Here is a 17,165-nt window from a genome sequence, read left to right as displayed (position 1 = left end):
CTTTGCTTTGGCTTCAGATTTTCAGAAAGTTCACCTCACCCACAAGCCCCTGGCAGCTCCAGGCTTACAGCTTACTAACAACCTCAACAGTAAGAATTCCAGCAGTCCTGAAGTGACTCCATTGGTTTGATCTGTAGCCAGAGGCCTCGAGTGCTCCAATTGGTCAGGTTTAGATCTTGTACCCACCCCTTTAAAGACTGGAAGAGTCAGCCCATGAACTAAGTGGCTGTTTCCAGGAGGGAGAAGAAAGACATAAACAACAGCTGTTCCCCAGTCCTTTCATTCTTGTTTCACATTCTTCTTAAGGCCAGTTATTCAGATCCTTCTCCCGGCAAGGCATTAGGTTATCAAGACAGCTAAAAAGCAGGGTGGTCAGAGGGGCCCACTGATCAGGCTGGAGGAAGGAGTCACACTCTCCTCGAGTCAAGACTTGATGGCAGGGTCTGGAGGCTGGGACTTCTTTCGGAAAATCAGAAAAAGGGAATCAGACCAAGGGGACAATGGCTGCTTCTCAGCTCCCTGGACAGGGGTTAAGAGTGGGGACCAGTTTTGACAAGGTGATTCAAACACTCCTTTATTGAGTCTTTTTAAAAATAAATCCCTGTAAACACCTTAAATTGAGAATGTGCAGCTGAGAAGTAGAATCCCAACAGGTTGTGTCCGTGGGGGCTGTGGGTCCTCTAAAGAAAGATGCTTCTGCTCTGTAGGCAGAGGTGGGGGCTGTGGTGAGAAGAATGCTGTATACACTTTCTACCAGAGGAAAGTCCCTCCTGGGGTTGGGGGAGCTCAGTTGCTCTCGCCATCACTGCTGATGATGCCCCGCAGACGTGACCAGTCTGGGGGCGGGGGGCGGGGCCGCTCTTCGTCTGAGTCCAGGGTCCTGCAGTATAGCTCCCCTGGTGGGGCTGCTTCTCCTGAAGGGTTCCAGGCTGTGCGTCTGCGTGGCCTGTCTACAGGGCAGGAGAAAGCAGCAGAGGAGTTGTTGGTCAAAGTCTGCGTCCCACCCGCTGCTGGGGAGTGGAAGGAAGCCCCTTACCTGAATTGCTGATAATGTTGTTAATGTCCAAAGAGGCCACCTCGGCTGCCTCTTCCCGCTGCTCCTTCAGAGCCCGACACTTCTCTAAGGAAGGGTTACCTGGAGCAGAAGCAGCTCATGATCCTCCCTCCCCAGCAGCCAAGTCCCTCTCTCTGCAGCCTCCAGGGCACAGCCAGCCTCACCCTTCATGCCCAGGGCTTCCAGCTCCGCCCGGAGAACACTCAGGCGTTCCTTGTGTGAGCGGCAGGAACCCAGCAGCTTCTTGTAGTTTCGATGGGCGCCACAGGCCCGGATGTAGCGCTTGAGCCTCCTCACAGCGGGGTGGTCCTCATCAGAGCGACCAGAGCCAGCCTGGCAATGGAAGACAGCAGCTGAAGGCCAAGCCTTCTGGGCTGGAGTCAGGATCTCCCTCTTCCCTGAGGGTGGCCTCCCACTCCATCTTCAACCCTCACCTTCCTGCCTTTACGTTCTGGACTGCCATCTATGGAAGAGGAGGAGGAACTTCGTGTCCTGCCTTTCTTGGAGCTCTTCTTGGAAGAGCGGTTCTTCCTCTCCTTCTTGGGGCTCCCCTCTGCCTCGCTATTACTCACTTCCTTCTCCGAGTCGCTTGCCTCACCACTGATGCTGCCCTCTTTGGCTGTCTTGCCAGTAGTTCGTTTCACCTTCCTCGGGCTGTCTTCTCCATCCTCCTTGCTGCTTCCACTCTGCCTTTTCCCACCCTTTCCCTGGGTCCTGTCTTTGCGCTTCCTCTGTACTAGGGGCTCTTCATCTTCCTCACTGCTATCACCACTGCTTGCTGCGGCTTTTTCCTTCTGTTCCTCTCTCTCCCCCTGGTCTCCCAGCAGTCCTGCTGCCCTGCTTTTCTGCTTACAGCTCCTCTCCTCCCGAACTGATCTTTTCCCTCCACTGCTCTGGGCTGTGGGTTTCCAGTCCTCTTCTTCTTCTCTGTTCTCTTTCTTCTTGGTTAGGGTCTCCTCCTCACTCTCCTTTGCACTTTCCTGGTGGCTCTTAGCGCCTTTCTTTCCCGGCCCCTGGGCAGGTTCCTCCTCGCTGTCCTCACTCTCCTCCCTAGCCTGCTTCCTACTGCCTGAGGCCTTGCCTGGTGCCTGCTTGGTCTTTGTCCCAGGCTTCTTCCTAGTCCTGCCCTTGGACTCCTTTTCCTCCTCCTCACTGCTCTCTTCTTTCCAGACCTTTCTCTTTCTGGCAGAGCCCTCTTCCTCCTCCTCACTGCTCTCCTTCACCACCTCCTTCTCTAATCTGATCTTTGCATTCAGGTCCCTCTGCTGTTCCTCATCACTGCTCTCAGTTGCTTTCTTTGAGGCCTGATTTGGACTCTCATCCTTGGTTGGAGTGACATCTGCTGCCATCCCATTCTTTGCTGAGGGGCTGAGGCGGTCTGGACTGGGGGCTGCAGAGCTGGGCTCTGAAAAGTGGAGAAAAGAGAAGGTTGGGACGGTTCCTCCTGTCCCTTCCCTCTCCACTTGGGACAAGTTGCCTCGAATCCTGCTTTGACGGATGGACGAAAGGCCAGTAGGAAAAGGCTCTCGGTTTACCGTGTTTCTGGTTCTTGACTCCTGGGCCACGCGCCCTCATCTAAGTTCTTGGGACGAAAAAAAAAAAAAAAGGCGCCAAGTCGTGTCCCACTCTTGGGACCTATGGACTGTAGCCTGCTACGCTCCTCTGTCCATGGGATTTTCCAAGCAAGAATACTGGAGTGGGTTGCCATTTCCTTCTCCAAGGGTTCTTCCCGACCCAGGAACTGAACCCAGGTCTCCAGCATTGCAGGCGGATTTTTTACCGACTGAGCTACGCGGGAAACATAACATGTCCAGTAAATACTTTTTTGAATGAACCAACTATGCAAAAGGCACTAACCTGACTCTGAATTGAAACGGAACCTTTTTCTCTCTGGGTCACGGCAAGGGGCGGAAGACCTCTTCGCCTTTTTGCCAACGCGAAGCCTCTCTTCTTTCGCACTCGCTTCATCCACCTGTGTGTGTGTCAAGAGAGCCAAACCTATCTATACCAAGGAAGGGTTCTGCCGCACCCCTCTTAGGCCCCTCCTCCTTGGCCACCACCCCCGCCCGCGGTGGCCCAGGGTCACTCCCACACCTGCATCTTCAGCAGCTCCTCCTCCACCAGCCGCTTCAGTGCCTGCTTCTCCTCAGGTTCCAGGTGGTCGCGGCCCGCGTGAGCCAAGAATCGCCGCCGCACGATGGAGTGCGTAAGCGTGCTGCGGAAACACGTGTCAAGACGGAGTCCTTGTCCCGCCCCTGCCCTTTCCAACCCCAACTCCAACCTCCGGTGCACCTGAGGTCCGGGTGGCCTTGGAAGAAGCTACGGGTGAACTCCTGCATCTCATTCTCCCGCGCCATTTTGCTCCACCTGATATTGGCGGCTCCCGCCTTTTTTCTTCCCGGCATCCGTCCGTGCGTTTGACAGGAGGTTGCGCACGCGCAGTGCCGTGACGCCGAGAGGCAGGAGACAGTCGCGGGTTGGTGGCGCGCCGCTTGGGCCGAATTTGCCAGACAAAACTTGATTTTGCCGGGCAGTTGTAGGGTCTCGTGGCTCCTCCCTTTTCTTAGGAGGAATCGCTTTTTAAAGTTCTCGTTAGAAACCTATTCGGAGCCGGCTACACCTTTGAGTGTAACGCAATCAAATCGCGACGCTGCCTCCGTTCGTGGTCGCGGGCAACAACTAGGCCTCTGTGACTTTGAAAGGCAGACGGAAAAGGGCGTCCTCGCCTGAAGACTAGGAATCTCAGGGGGGAATGTCTTCTTGTCACTTCAAATCGCTAAGCACATTTCGAATCAGTTAAGGGCGCCCTCCAGCGTCCTCCATCTTTGTGACATCACGCTTCTCTTCGGCGCCATTTTTCGCGTATCCCCTGGAAGCAACGTTCCTTTCCCGGTATTGCTACGGAGAGCAGGTCGTGTGGTTAAGATCCCTGAGCGCGGGGCACGCCGGGAGTTGTAGTGCCAGCGGAGCCAGCCCTGCCGAGGCCCCGGAAGTTGAGGCGGGAGAGGCCGGGCTGAACCGGCTCGGCGTAGCGGGACTTAGGACTACAGCTGAGGCGCTTCTCCCGGAGCGGGTCATGAACGGACCGGCGGACGGTGAAGTGGACTACAAGAAGAAATACCGGAATCTGAAGCGAAAACTCAAATTCCTCATCTACGTGAGTGCGGGGATGGGAAGGTGGTGGGGAATGAGGCCTGGCGCCGGTAGGTCGTCAGTTTACCTGTGTGTAAAGGGAGCAGGGTGAGTTGTGGTCGGCTTCCAGCCCCAATTTACGACGGCCGTTGGCTCAGCGAGCATCTTGCCCGTGGTACAGGAACACGAGTGCTTCCAGGAGGAACTGAGGAAGGCGCAGAGGAAATTGCTGAAGGTGTCCCGGGACAAGAGGTGAGACACGTTGAGGGAAGGAGGGAAGCCAGAGGGTGATGTGGCTCCTGTTGCTCTGCATTCGGACCCCATCCTGGAATGGGCCACAAATGCATGAGGCCGGCTAGATGAGGCGAGGGCCCAGAGGACACTGCAGAGATGGGAATAACCACTCTTGTTCTCCTGGTCTCTTCCCTCAGTTTCCTCCTAGACCGACTTCTGCAGTACGAGAACGTGGATGAAGACTCTTCTGGTGAGCAAGGTCATGAAAAATTGGTGGAGGACATGCTCCTGGCACTCGAGCAAGTTTCCTGGGCCCTCCCTTTAGGCCTTGGAGGCCAGGGCAGCCTAGTTGCTGGCCCTCCTCCTTTGCTCTTCTTTCGCTGAAGTATTACTGAGTATCTACTGTGTTTCAGACACTGAGCTTTGCGCATGGGATGCAGTGATAACCAAGATAGATGAAACCTCTTGGAGTTTGTATTGTAGTTGCCAGGAATAAATAAGCAGAGAAATAAATTAGAATTTTAGATTGGGAGGAAATAAAATCAGGATTAAGCGGTGGTCATTGGAATAGAGTGGGGGTTGATAAGCTTTTTCTGTGAAGGGCCAAGTAATAAGTATTTAGGCTTTGCAGAACATACCATTTTTATTGCACCTACTCAGCTTTGCGGTGGTAGTTCCGAAACAGCTGTAGATGTTGTATAAATAAGTGAACATGGCTATGTTTCAATAAAACTTTATTTATAAGCACTGAAATTTGAATTTCGTAAAATTTTCACATCATGAGATATCTTTCTTTGGATTTGTCTTTTTCCCTAACCAACAAGTTAAAAATGTAAAAGCCATGCTTAGTTTATAGAGCATACAAAAGCAGATGGCAGGAAACATTTCAAGAGAGGGTCTTTTCAGGAAGTCATGTTTGCCCTGGGACCTAGATAGGAAGAAACCTATCTTGTGAAGATGAGTGAGAGATTTCCTAGCAGAGAGAGTCACAAATGCAAATTCTCTGAGGTAAGACTGTACCAGATGGTTTGAAGAGCTGAAGTCTTAAAAAGCTGTGTTCTTAAACTTTTTGAGCACTGTTGGCAGTTAGTAATATGTTTTACATCATGACGGACCCTCACATACTTCCTTACTTAAAAGACAGAATAAAACAACAGTAAGATTACCATATGCAGTTCTGATACTTTTTAGACTGATTTTTTTTTTTTTCCCTCAAAAATGTTGTTTGTGATCCAGTATTAGGTATGATACCCGCAGTTTGAAAAAGCCCTAAGGTTGGCCTTTGTGGCCCTGTTTTTGTCATTAGCCAAGTCACATGCGGTCACCTTTCCATGGTGTCTAGAGCAGGGATCAGCAAACAGCCAGGTTACTTGTTTTTGTAAATAACATCTTGCTAAAACATGCAGCACTCATTCATTTACATAATTTAGGAGAACAGTAGATGAGGTCAGAGACGTAGACTCAGGCCAGCCCATGTACCTCATGGCAAAACATTTAGCTTTTATTCTAGTTTCTCATTGCCTTCCTGTTCCTTCCTGGAGGTCTTTGAGTTAACATCCTGTCGAGGGAGACTTCAGGATAGGTAGCATGAGGGAACCCAGCATGTTCGTGGTCAGAGTGGGATATATCTGAGAAGCAAGAGCCAGAGATGTAAGCCACCTTTATACCTCAGAGAAGCCCACAGTGTGGTGAGGGAGGCACCCTCACATGACACTGCCTGGTACAGCAAGGAGAAGCCTGACTGTTGAGAATAGAGAGTTATGGAAGAATCAGCCATCAGCTGGGCGTGAGGGATTCTGGGAGACTTCTCAGAGAGGTAGCATTTAATCTGCTGCTTAAAGGATATCTGAACAGAGCAAGTGGGAACAGTATATTTCACCTGTAAGTAGTTACTTGTTAAGTGAACCATGGGCCTTCTTGATAGAGACCCAACCTGGGGAATGACTTTTGGCTTTGAGAAAACAAGTTGGTGTGATGTGAATACAGTGTGGTTGGGAGACCAGAAAGGTAGGTTGAAGCCATAAGAAGCATTTCAGATGCTGGCAGAGCTCAGTAAGGATGTGATCAGTTTTACATTTGGGGTCACGCTGGGGTTGGGGAGGACAGACTGGCAGGAGTGGTGAGAGTCCTGAGCAGGCGGCCTTGACATAGTAGCGGCCTGGCCTGGTGCCAGTCGGAATGGGGAGCAGTAGGTGAAGGTAAGATTTAAGGTGCACGTTCCCAGGAGCCTGGGTGTGGGGAGTGGAGTAGAGGTAAGTGCTAGACAGCTCAGAGGCAACTAAGAGCATAAAATGATTAGGAGCTGGAGGCCTGGGTACAAGCTCCAGACCCACACCTTCATTTCCAAGCCTCAGGGACTGCATCTGGAAAGCAGAGGTGCCGCTCCCTTCTTCCTCCTGGAATACTTCTGAAGACAATGAGAGGTAGCAGATGTCAAGCACCTGTCCAGAACCTGGCACATGGGAAATGCTTGACACATGTTTTAGCATGGAGGTGCCCAGCCAGGAATTAGGGTGTAAAGGGCATTTTAAGAAGCTGGGGAAGCTGTGGGCCCCTCCACAATTGCACCTGTGTGCCCTTCAGGTTCACCAGAGCCCTTCTGTAGAGTTGAGATTACACCCCTCTGGGGTAGATAGGGAACCCTCCAACCTCCCTACTGACCAGCCCTTCCCCTCAACAGACTCTGATGCCACTGCATCTTCAGACAACAGCGAGACAGAGGGGACACCCAAGTTGTCAGACACACCTGCCCCTAAGAGGTGAGACAAGTCGTCATTCTCTCGAGGAGGTGGGAGGTGGGGAGGGTACAGGCCACCTCTCTGCCTCTGACCCCCTCCCCTGTCCTTTCTCCAGGAAGAGAAGCCCTCCGCTGGGGGGCGCTCCCTCCCCTTCCAGCCTCTCCCTGCCTCCTTCAACAGGGTTTCCCCTTCAGGCCTCGAGGGCCCCCTCCCCATACCTGAGCTCGGTGAGTTGGGGGTCAAGGGTGGGAAATGGTCCGATGCCTGGGAAAAGGTGGGCATCATTTGGGCAGAGGGGCTGGTCCTCAGGGTGAAGCCAGCCCAGCACCAAGGACATCAGTCTGGGGGTGGCCAGCAGGCGTCCCTCGGAGGGGTGTGAGTCGGGGCTGCCCGCTCCTCTGTGGTGTAGGAATGGGGGACAGGCGTGACTGAGGAGAGCAGACTCCAGGACATAGTCCTGCTGCTGTCCCCTCCCGTCTGTTCTCAGGAGCCACACTCATCACCATCTCTTGTTTTTCCATTCTTCCTCCTGTTTGCATTTCTTCCCTCCACCCCCACCCCATCCACTCCATTTCCCATCTCCATCCCCTCACTCCTGCCTGCAGCTGGCTTCCCCCACCTACCCCCCATTCCCTTCTGACTACCTGGCCCTGCAGCTGCCCGAGCCCAGCCCCCTGAGGCCCAAGCGGGAGAAACGGCCCCGCCTGCCCCGGAAACTCAAGGTACCCTGTTTGGGGGACATTAGGGAGGGGCCAGAACGGCAGGACAGCCATCTGAGGGAGGCTCAAGATGGCTCTAGGCTGGGGGCCTGGCCTAGAACTATGAAGGACTTATGTGGGACTGCTCCCAAGGGCCCAGCCCAGGGCTGGGTGCTGAGGGTTGGGTCCCAAAAGTCCTGGCTCCTGCAACACCAGTCCAGTCAAGCCCAGCCTCGGGGGATGCAGAGTAAAGACTGCTGGGGCCAAGCTCCTTTTCACAGGTGTTCTGTTATCCCAGGGAGCCACCGAGGAGGGATGGAGTTGTGGAATCTAGAATGAAGTCAAGGCTGCACCACTTAAAAACCACGTGACCTTGACCCTCTAGGTGTCAGAATGTGTGTGTATGAAGGGAGTGATCAGACCACATGTAATCAGCAAGAACTGTGGAGGGCCTCCTGTGTACCAAGCACTATCCTAGGTGCTGCAGATACAGTAGTGAACACAACAAAAATCCCTACCTTCTCAGAGCCCACGTTCTTGAAGGGATAGGTGGAAAATAAGCAAGATACTTAGGTCACAGTGTAGAAAACTGGATTCAGCTGAAGAATCCATCTTACAGTTGGGTGGTCAGAAATTTAAAAGGGAATGAGCAGCAGCCCTTTGGCTGTCTGGGAAGTGTTTCATTTAGGAAGGAAGCCAGTGTGGTCAGAGGAAAGTGAGAAAGAGTGACCAGAGTGCCAGTCAGAGCAGTATCTGAGGGGCAAGGACGTGACTCCAGGCGGTTTGGCCTGAGCAGCTGAAGAAGTGGAGTGGCCCTTCTGAGTCAGGGAGGACTGTGGGAGGAGCAGGTTTGGGAGGGAAGGTGAGTTTGACTTTGGACATGTTGAGATGCTGTCTGGAAATGTGGACAGGACAACTGGGTAGTGTGAGCCTGGGCCACATGGGGCACATATTTGGAAGTCATGGGCAGGGAGGTAGATGGAGAGAAGAGGCTGGCACCCTGAGTGCCAGGAGAAATGAGGACACGGAAGGCACAGGGCCCTTCCAGCTCTGAGCCAAAGTGATATAGGGACTGGTCTGATGACTCTCCATTGGGTAGACTGTAGACTCGAGGCTCTGGAGCCGGAAGTGAAATGAGAGCCATGCCTGTGGTAGTCAGGAGTGTGGGTTCTGGAGTTTGAACCCCAGCCCTGCCACTCACTTCTGTATGACCTTGGCCTTTGAGCCTGGAAAATGAGTGACTGCCCAGCTTCTGTTTCACTCTCCTCAGCAGGGTTTTTGCTTCTGGCATGTGGGGCGTGCTGGTGGAGAGGGCTCAAGCCACCGAAACCTGGAGCAGAGGGTGGAGGCGTGGTGTAGACTTGGCAGGTTGAGGCTCTGAGGTTCTGGGTCCTGAAGCAGACGTGTGTCAGGAAGTTACATTCTAGACATGCAGGGCAGAGGGGCCCAGATGGATCACTGTGCATGGGGGAGAGAGTGTATCAGGGAAGGCCTCAAAGAACAGGTAACATCTGAGTCCAGGGTGAGTGAGATTTGGGTATTCAGGCTGAGGCAATGGTGAAAAGGCGGCAGGGGCCTGGTGAAAGTGTTGTTTGGGCTGAAGCATGAGTGGTGAGAGGGAAGAACATCGGAAAGAAGATGGAGGGGTGGGTCATAGACAGCCGGATATTCTGCAAGGAGAGTGAAGGGTCACTGAAGTTTCTGGGTGGGTGGTGTGAGGAGACAGGAGGGGCAGGTCTGAGGAGGAGAGGGAATGCTGTGAAGACTGAAGCAGGTCAGTCAGGAGCCTGGGCCTCATCCACACATGCGCTGTGTGACTTGGGTAGATTGTTTGACTCTGGGAACCTCTGCTTGCTTCTCTGTCCAGTGGGGCCCCTGTGAGGATAAAATGAGTCAACAGAGAGAAGACACTTAGCCCAGTGCCTGGCAGGCCACTGATAAACATTTGCTGCTGTGGGCCACGCTGAGGAGGCCATGGAGTGAATCCAAGCAGAGGGGACTTAGGTAGGGACTCGAGAGGCTGTGGCTAGAGGAGGGGCCAGCCATGCTGCTGGCTTTCTCGGTCCCGTGTGTGCACATGGGTGCCTGGTACTGTGTGCGAGGGCACTGTGCAGAGCTGGCCTCCTGCCTGTCATCGGTCCTGGCAGACTCCTGTCCCCTGAGGTACAAACCCTCTCTGGCCCTCCATGCCACCCCAGGAACAGCAGTGAGTAGGGGGGAGATGCCTTGAGAAGCAGAGAGTAGGCCCCTGGGGCCCGAATGAGTTAAAGCAATCAGAAGGGCCACCATGAAGACCACTGCCCCGCCCCCACCCTGGGGCCAGACTGGACACTGCCCGGTGGGAACCTGGGAGGCCCGTGCCTTCAGACCTCCACTCCAAGCCTCCATCTCCTGTGGCCAATGACCTCTCCTCCCTTCCAGGGTGGTCGGAATGGTCAGAGGTCATTAGTGGAAGTCACCTGTCACATAGTAGGTGTTCAGTTTGTGCCCACGGGCAGAGCATGAGGTCCCCAGAGCTCTGGGGAGGATTCAGAAGGTCCTGGGGCAGGGGGGCAGCTGGAGGGTTGAACTGGACAGAGGCTACTTCCCAGCCTCAGCACAAAGCTGGACTTCTGACCCATAGAAAAGGACACTCCAGGTGGAGGGACCAGCCTGTTCTCAGGCGCTGCCTGTCCGCCATGGCCCTCAAGTGGAGGAGTGACACGCTCAGGTCTGTGTTTTAGAGAGCTCACTCTGGCTGCAGTGCGGAGGAGGAGCTGGAGCTGGGAGAGGCTGAAGGCAGGGATTCCAGTTAGGAGGCTGGTCCCATAGCCCAGGTGAGCTGAGAGGAGGGCCTGGCCCAGGCCAGTGGCTGCGGGGATCCCAAAGAGGGGCCCGTCCCAGACATAAGAGGTAGAAGCCTCATGTGGCGGGGGGGTGAAGACCTTGGACACCCTGCACCGCACCAGAGAGCCCCTCAAGAGGAGGAGGGAGAGGAGGCAGTGGAGGCCAGCAATAACTCAGGTGCCCAGAGGCGGGCAGGCAGGCTCTTGTCTGGCTCTGACTGCTACTACAGGGGCAGCCACAGTGCCTTACTGGCCAGGGCCAGGCCCAGGCTTTCCTTCCTGGTTTCCTGTGAGACCCCCTCCACCACCACCCTCATCACCACCTCCATCACCACCCCTCACCCCCAGGCACTTGCTGATTTGAGGCTCTGAAGGGGCTGAGGTGGGGCAGGTTCCCTGACTCCAGCCTTGGTTGGCCTGGTTTGTCCATTGCCCCTTGAATGGACTTTTGCCCTCTTCCCTGGCCCTTAGAACTGTCTTAAGAGGCAGTGCCAGCCCCCTGGAGCTCCCAGTGCCTCCCTGATAAGCCCTCCCTGTGTTTCTCCCCCTGCTGCAGATGGCGGTGGGACCCCCCGACTGCCCTGTGGGAGGGGCGCTGACCTTCCCAGGCCGGGGCTCTGGGGCTGGGGTGGGGGCAGCCTTGGCCCCCCTACCCCCACCCAAGATGCCCCCCCCCACGATCCTGAGCGCCGTCCCTCGGCAGATGTTCAGCGACGCGGGCAGCGGGGACGACGCCCTGGATGGGGACGATGACCTGGTGATCGACATCCCGGAGTGAGCCCCTCTGCCCAAACCCCTGCCTAGCCCCCTCGGAGCCAGCACACACGAGCCCCCAGCTTCCTCAGAGAAGTTTATTGACGCCCAGTTGCCATGCTGCGGCCACGGACACAATCAGAAAAGGCGTAAACATGCACGAACGTCCCCCAGAAGGTGGGCCCTCTCCAGGGAGGGCAGGGGTCCTGCCCTCACATCCCAGCCCGATCCAGAGGACAGTTATTTAAAGGAGTGGCCAGGGCCATCTGTCACCTCTCAGAGAGGCAGAGACCCTGCGGTGGCCCCCCGCTTAAAAGGGCAGCTGTACAGGGCTAGGTATTGTGTGTGTGTGTGTGTGTGTGTGTGTATATGTATGTGTGTTGTTTTTTAAATGAAGATTGTGTATTAAAGAAGTGGCTCTTTGTTTTTTGTCCTTTTCTTTTTTTGGAAACGTTCTCCTCCAAACCCCGCCTAATCCGACCTCCTCCTATAGGGGAGGGGAACGGGCAGCCTGGAGAGGCAGGAGAGAGAAGCAGCAGCAGCCGGGGCCCGGGGCGCTGTTGGACCCCCCCGCAGGTGTGCTTAGGATGGGTGGCTTGCATATTTGCAGGTTGTAGCGAGTCAGGCAGAAGGAAGTTTGCATATGTGAATATAGATCTCCACAGTCCCTCACAAGAAGACAGACCCACAGTCACGGAGACTCTCACGAAATAAGACAGGTAGTGCAGGGTGAGGCATCCACCCTGTGTAAACGTGCAACACACTCGTGCGAAGGTTGGGTACTAGACCTGGCCCCAATGGAGCCGCTCAGGCTGAGGGCAGAGCCCCAGCCGCGGGGGGCAGCTGGCTGGTCAAAGTGTGCCAGCGCTCCAGGGCTGTGTCCGGCTGCTGCAGACAGTCGCTCCAGTGCTTCCGGGCCTCTCCCCGGGCGCCTGGCCCCAGGGACACGCCACCTGGGGAGCAGCAGAGGCAGGCAAGATCAGGGCCTGGCTGGCTGCCAGGCTGCCCTCCATCGGGCACCACCCGGCAGGCTCCTCCCTCACCGATGAAGTCGTTGGATTTGCCGATGTCATAGTCCCAGACTGTGACTTCCAGAGTCTTGGTGGCCAGAGTGGAGAGCTCCATATCGTAGAAGAACTCCTGGGACAGGGCAGGTCACACCTTCCATGAGGCACTGCCCCCAGCCCCAGCCCCCCACCTCAATTTCCGGTCTCGGTCCCATTCACCTCATTAAATTCTGGGTTGAGAGTCTTCTTCTTCACGCATGTTTTATGCTTGGATTTCTTATCCACATCCGGCCTCAGGTACCTGCCAAGGAGCGGAGAGGGGAATGGGAGTTGGGGGATGGGGGGCAGGTAGGTCAGGGACAGGCCAGACCCCAGAGGAAGATGGGGCTGGGGGCAGTTCCCTGGGGAGGGGAGGACAGGACTCAGAACAGGGCAGGAGCTCACGTCTTGACATAGGGGTCGGAGTAGCCATTGACGTCCATGGCAGCCAGGTGGGCGCAGCGCACGATGCCCACCAGCAGCCCGTGGCGCCGAGAGCTGTAGCTGAGGCTCAGCAGGATGCGCCCACGCTCTTCCAGCAGCCCCGGCCCCTGCTCCACCTGCTCCAGCTGCGGGCAGACACGGGGGTCAGCGGCACCCCCACCACCTCCCACCAGAAGCAGTCCCCACGGGTGGCTCACCTCCTTCAGGTAACAGGAGATGCCCCTCAGCGCCGCAGACATGGAAGAGGGTGAGGCCAGCTGAGGGGGCGGAGAGAAAGTTCTGGAAACCTGGTCTCCCCTGAGCCCCCTTGCTGTAGTACCCCACCGCCCCACACAGACCGGAACCTGGCGCTCCAGGCAGATGTTAAAATGCTTCTTCTGTGAAGGCTTGAGGCGGCGGAGGGGTACTCGGATCTCCCCGATGAACTCGTTGTGGCTCAGCTTGTCTTCATCACAGACAGAGATCCTGGTGGGGAACTGCAGGGTCAAGGCCCCCTGGAGTACCTGAGCCCCACTCCAAGGTGGGAGAAAGGTCCCCAACTGAATTCTGAGCACCCAAGACTGGTCCCAGCTCTGCCTCAATACTCTGTTGTTAGTTGCTCAGTTGTGTCCTACTCTTCGCGACCCCATGGACTGTAGCCCTCCAGGCTTCTCTGTCCATGGGATTTCCCAGGCAAGGATACTGGAGTGGGTTGCCATTTCCTCTGGGGGATCTTGCCAACCCAAGGGTTGAACCCGGGTCTCCTGCATTACAGGCAGATCCTTTATTGTCTGAGTCACCAAACCCCTCACTTGTAAAACAGCTGTCTCCAGCACCAGGCCTGGAGCTTGAGGAGGATGCTTTGATTTGCCTGTACCTCAGCCCTTCCCTTTCCAGCTGCTCAGCCTGTCCCTGCCCATCAGGACCTGCTCAGCTTGCTGAGAAATCCCTCACAAATCTTGGGAACATTGCCCCCTCCCCTCTACACACACGTAACTGCCTCCATTCAGGGCCTGGAGACCAACTGAACGCGCACAGGGTGTACACTGGTGAATATGGGTCACGAGACCAGGACGTCAGAGCCAGAAAGGCCTGAAGGAGTCTCGCGCAGTTGACCAGGAGCCCACCCCTCCCCCGCCAGAGCCCTTGTCCTTTACTCTGTGGAGCAGGAGCCAGCCTAGGAGATACTCATGAGCCCAGGAATTAAAAGATACTGCTTTGGGGCTTCTCTGGTAGTCCGGTGGCTAAGACTCCATGCTCCCAATGCAGGGGGCCTGGGTTCCATCCCTGGTCAGGGAACTGGATTCCACATGCTGCAACTAAGGTCACCTGAGACCTGACAGAACCAAATAACTTAAGAAAATACTGCTTTTACTTCCATCCATCCCCCTCCGCACCCCCGCCCTGTCTTCAGCTGTGATGCTTTTGAGCAGCTCTGTCCTGTAGGGATGTTCAGTTCCCAGCTCTGCCACATAGCTACGGCATGACCTTGAGCAAGTCACTTAACCTCCCTGAACCTCATTCCCATTCCTGTCCCTTGAGACCTCATTCCTTAGAGATGTCAGGGAGACATGGGCAACAACGGGCTGCGTAGGTCTGACTTGAGTCAGGGACTCTGAGAAGGCATCCCAGTGTCCAGGGAAAGACTACAAGAGGAGGCAGAGCCTCGGATGACGAGTGGGGTTCAGGCCGGCAGAGAGAGGAGTCAGGAAGAGGCACAGCAGACAAAGGTCAGGAGTGAAGAACCCTTATAAGAGGGCAGTCCTTGGAGGAGCAGTAGGAGCTATTTGGGGGAGAGGGGGTGGCAGGAAAGTCAGGGGAACATTTTGGCCTGCTCCTGAAGAGGGTGGGGAGCCAGTGATGGTTCTGGAATATCTGAGGGCTTAAGGGGAGGTGGGTCAACCAACCAAAGGTTCCAATGACAGCTGTCCCCAAGGAGGTGCTGAGCTGGAATGCTTGGGACGGGGGAGGATGGACTCCTCACCTGAGCACCTTGTGCGTGATGTCATCAACCGTGATCCCGCTATACGTCAGGTCCTCGTTCCACACAGGATTCAGCGTGTTCCTCTGAGTCTTAGTTTTTAGTTTATTGGCCTTAGGTGAGGGGATGAAGGATTCACATTATGTGTCCTCCAGACCCACAGAGGCTGCAGAAGGTTGGGAATCCACAAGCTGGGGGGACTAGGGGAGGGGAGAGACCAGCCAGTACCTTGCAGGCTCCAGGCAGCAGGTGCAGCTTGACATAGGGGTCGGCCAGGCCATTGAAATCCATGGGCTTGAGGCCCTGGGGAGGACCAGAGGGAAGACAGCTGTGAGCTCCAGGCCTGCCAACCCACCTAACCTCTCCCTGTCTGTCTGTCTACAGTGTGGACACTTAGGGGCTGGAGAGAAGGAGAAGAAACTAGGCCTGGGGAAGGGGAGGGAGTGGAGAAGGGAAAGGCTACTCCAGTATTCTGACCTGGAGAATTCCATAGACTTTAGAGTCCATGGGGTGCAAAGAGTCCAGTGGAGAGAAGGGAGAATGGAAACCCACCCCTCTCAGGATAGAAGGCCAGCAGGGGGAGGCAGGGAGCACCCACCTTAGCCCTGAGGATACTACAGTGCAGAGTGCAGGAAGCCTGGTCGTAGAGAAGGTCAAACTCCAGGGAGCCCAGGGCAGCTGGAGGAAGAGAAGGAAGAGCTCACCTGAGTGAGCGCACAAAGACAAGGTGTGTGTGAGGCGGGCGGGCGGCCCCGCTGTGTGCCAGCTGTGAAGGTGTGTACGTATCTGCGGCTGTCAGCCCGCGAGCCTGTGCACGTCTGGGTCCCTGGCTGGGCTGCAACTGGGGCTGTGTGGGTGGTTGAGTGTCTCAGCAGAAATATTGAATATTGAGCCTCGCTGAAGCTGTAATCTCCACTCCGACTGCAGCTGTGGCAGCAGTGCCCGCCGCCTCCCCACCCCCAGCAGAGCCCAGGCCCTTCCCACCAGCCTGGAGGCCCCCAGGAGTGCCCTGGACCCTTCAAGCCCCCAGACTCACTGGTATCATCCGAGTCGTAGCTGTCCACCTCGGCTCCCTCCTCAGGCGTGGTGGCCCCAAGGAGGGCCGCCGGGGGGGCCAGGGCCAGGGGGGCCAGATGAGCAGGGGCCTCTCCGAAGCCCCCGCCACCCACTTCGAGGCCAGGTCCCCGGCGGGGGAAGTAGTCGGAGATCTGGCGGATGGGCCGGATGGGCCCGGGGCACACGTTGATGGCCATGTGCTCCTGGATGTTGATGGCCATGCGGTCGCCCCTGCGGCCCCTCATGAAGCACCCCTAGCTTGGGGAGGGAGAGAGCGTCAGCCCTGGGCTGGATGAGTCCTCAAACCTCCCGTCTGCTGGCTGAGGGCCAGGCGGCAACCACCGGGGTCTGAGGGCCCTCACTGGCCTCCCTTCCTGGGCACTGAGGGAGAAGGCAGCCTGTGCCAGCCCAGGGACAGGCAGGAGGCCTGGGCCCTCCAGACCGTGAGCTGTGCTCGCCCCGGGGCCAGTCTGGCAGCCACTCCCTGAAGAGAGGTCCTGGCTCCAGCACAGCCTTGCCCACCTACCTCTAGACTGTCCCCTTTCTCGTCCCAGCTCCTGCCCCTCATTCTGGGCTTCTGTCTGCTCTGGGCCCTGCCGACCCCTCAAGCGGCCCTCGTAGGGCCCCTCCTCTCCCTCTCTGAGGCTCTGGCCATCCTTCTGCACCAGGCGCTGGTCTGGTCTGGGTGTCACCCGCCCCTTAGGTTCCCACTTCCCACAGTCCCTTCATTCAACCTCAGGGTCTGCCTGCTGGCTGGTCCTCCACCCCCTGCGGCCCAAGGTGGGGACCCCCACCTCAGATGCTTCCTCCTGAGATCGGATCTCCAGCGGAGCCAGGAATTGCAGCCTCCGGAGAGCCGAACACCCCTCGGAGGCACACACAGGCTGACACACACACGCTCACCCTCACCCTCTCGTCCCCGGGAAACCAGCCCCCAGCACCTATCTGTGCGCCTCCAACAGGTGCCCAAGCACTGGGGGGCCAGCGGGTGCGGGCTGGGCGGTGGCGGCCGGCGATTCCCAGGGCGGCCGGCGAGAAGAGCGCCGAGTCCGGCAGCCTGAGCCGAGCGGGAGGGAGAGCCGGAGAAAGTGCGGGGAGGAGGGGGTGAGCGAGGTGGAGGCTAGGAGGCAGCCGGCGCGGGCGGCGGGCGGCGGGGAGGGGCGGCCGGAGGCTGGGGAGGGGGCGGGACTCTCCCGCCGGCGCCCGCCCCGGCACACTTAAGGAA

General features: G+C 56.6%; 3 protein-coding genes across 10 annotated transcripts; 1 reads left to right on the top strand and 2 right to left on the bottom strand.

The window, feature by feature from the left end:
• Nucleotides 1–547: 547 nt before the first annotated feature.
• Nucleotides 548–3,423, bottom strand: HIRIP3 (HIRA interacting protein 3). The gene is made up of 7 exons (XM_012104364.5): nucleotides 3,347–3,423; nucleotides 3,149–3,269; nucleotides 2,912–3,026; nucleotides 1,489–2,459; nucleotides 1,219–1,387; nucleotides 1,037–1,135; nucleotides 548–950 (listed from the first exon to the last, which is right to left on the bottom strand). Exons 1-7 carry the CDS (start codon nucleotides 3,409–3,411, stop codon nucleotides 787–789), a joined length of 1,704 nt encoding a protein of 567 aa, XP_011959754.3. The 5' UTR covers nucleotides 3,412–3,423; the 3' UTR covers nucleotides 548–786.
• A 611-nt stretch (nucleotides 3,424–4,034) lies between these two features.
• INO80E (INO80 complex subunit E) lies at nucleotides 4,035–11,857 on the top strand. 5 transcript variants are annotated; one of them, XM_015104157.4, is made up of 8 exons: nucleotides 4,035–4,211; nucleotides 4,368–4,438; nucleotides 4,618–4,670; nucleotides 7,101–7,179; nucleotides 7,274–7,385; nucleotides 7,764–7,880; nucleotides 10,580–10,672; nucleotides 11,238–11,327. In XM_015104157.4, exons 1-7 carry the CDS (start codon nucleotides 4,131–4,133, stop codon nucleotides 10,649–10,651), a joined length of 585 nt encoding a protein of 194 aa, XP_014959643.1. In that variant the 5' UTR covers nucleotides 4,035–4,130; the 3' UTR covers nucleotides 10,652–10,672; nucleotides 11,238–11,327. The 5 variants fall into 5 exon arrangements, with proteins under 5 accessions (XP_014959643.1, XP_004020934.1, XP_042096004.1 ...); XM_004020885.5 differs by lacking the exon at nucleotides 10,580–10,672 and having other exon boundaries at nucleotides 11,238–11,857; XM_042240070.1 differs by lacking the exon at nucleotides 11,238–11,327 and having other exon boundaries at nucleotides 10,580–11,231.
• Nucleotides 11,515–17,032, bottom strand: DOC2A (double C2 domain alpha). 4 transcript variants are annotated; one of them, XM_027962061.3, is made up of 10 exons: nucleotides 15,921–17,032; nucleotides 15,483–15,562; nucleotides 15,113–15,187; nucleotides 14,888–14,997; nucleotides 13,263–13,389; nucleotides 13,122–13,181; nucleotides 12,886–13,049; nucleotides 12,661–12,742; nucleotides 12,478–12,574; nucleotides 11,515–12,387 (listed from the first exon to the last, which is right to left on the bottom strand). In XM_027962061.3, the coding sequence occupies exons 1-10, from the start codon at nucleotides 16,183–16,185 to the stop codon at nucleotides 12,242–12,244; spliced, it is 1,206 nt and encodes a 401-aa protein (XP_027817862.1). In that variant the 5' UTR covers nucleotides 16,186–17,032; the 3' UTR covers nucleotides 11,515–12,241. The 4 variants fall into 4 exon arrangements, with proteins under 4 accessions (XP_027817862.1, XP_060262221.1, XP_042095997.1 ...); XM_060406238.1 differs by having other exon boundaries at nucleotides 13,269–13,389; nucleotides 15,921–16,188; XM_042240063.2 differs by having other exon boundaries at nucleotides 11,515–12,574.
• Nucleotides 17,033–17,165: the final 133 nt, after the last annotated feature.

The sequence above is a fragment of the Ovis aries genome, chromosome 24 (assembly GCF_016772045.2).
Source record: "Ovis aries strain OAR_USU_Benz2616 breed Rambouillet chromosome 24, ARS-UI_Ramb_v3.0, whole genome shotgun sequence".
Classification (NCBI taxonomy): Eukaryota; Metazoa; Chordata; class Mammalia; order Artiodactyla; family Bovidae; genus Ovis; species Ovis aries.
The sequence above is the reverse complement of the archived record's forward strand: the minus strand, read 5'-3'. Positions and strand labels throughout refer to the sequence as shown.

Bases quoted from the DNA above. Each gene is read 5' to 3' on its own strand.
- HIRIP3 (XM_012104364.5), bottom strand. From the start codon at position 3,411: ATGGCGCGGGAGAATGAGATGCAGGAGTTCACCCGTAGCTTCTTCCAA. The intron at 1,388-1,488 runs GTGAGGGTTGAA...TTCCATTGCCAG, and splicing joins CAGAACGTAAAGGCAGGAAG to GCTGGCTCTGGTCGCTCTGA. The intron at 1,136-1,218 runs GTGAGGCTGGCT...CTTCTGCTCCAG, and splicing joins GGAAGCCCTGGGCATGAAGG to GTAACCCTTCCTTAGAGAAG.
- INO80E (XM_012104365.5), top strand. From the start codon at position 4,131: ATGAACGGACCGGCGGACGGTGAAGTGGACTACAAGAAGAAATACCGG. The intron at 4,439-4,617 runs GTGAGACACGTT...CTCTTCCCTCAG, and splicing joins AAGGTGTCCCGGGACAAGAG to TTTCCTCCTAGACCGACTTC. The intron at 7,180-7,273 runs GTGAGACAAGTC...TCCTTTCTCCAG, and splicing joins GACACACCTGCCCCTAAGAG to GAAGAGAAGCCCTCCGCTGG.
- DOC2A (XM_042240063.2), bottom strand. From the start codon at position 16,185: ATGAGGGGCCGCAGGGGCGACCGCATGGCCATCAACATCCAGGAGCAC. The intron at 13,390-14,887 runs GTGAGGAGTCCA...GTTCCCCACCAG, and splicing joins ATCACGCACAAGGTGCTCAG to GATCTCTGTCTGTGATGAAG. The intron at 13,050-13,121 runs GTGAGCCACCCG...GTCTGCCCGCAG, and splicing joins TCTCCTGTTACCTGAAGGAG to CTGGAGCAGGTGGAGCAGGG.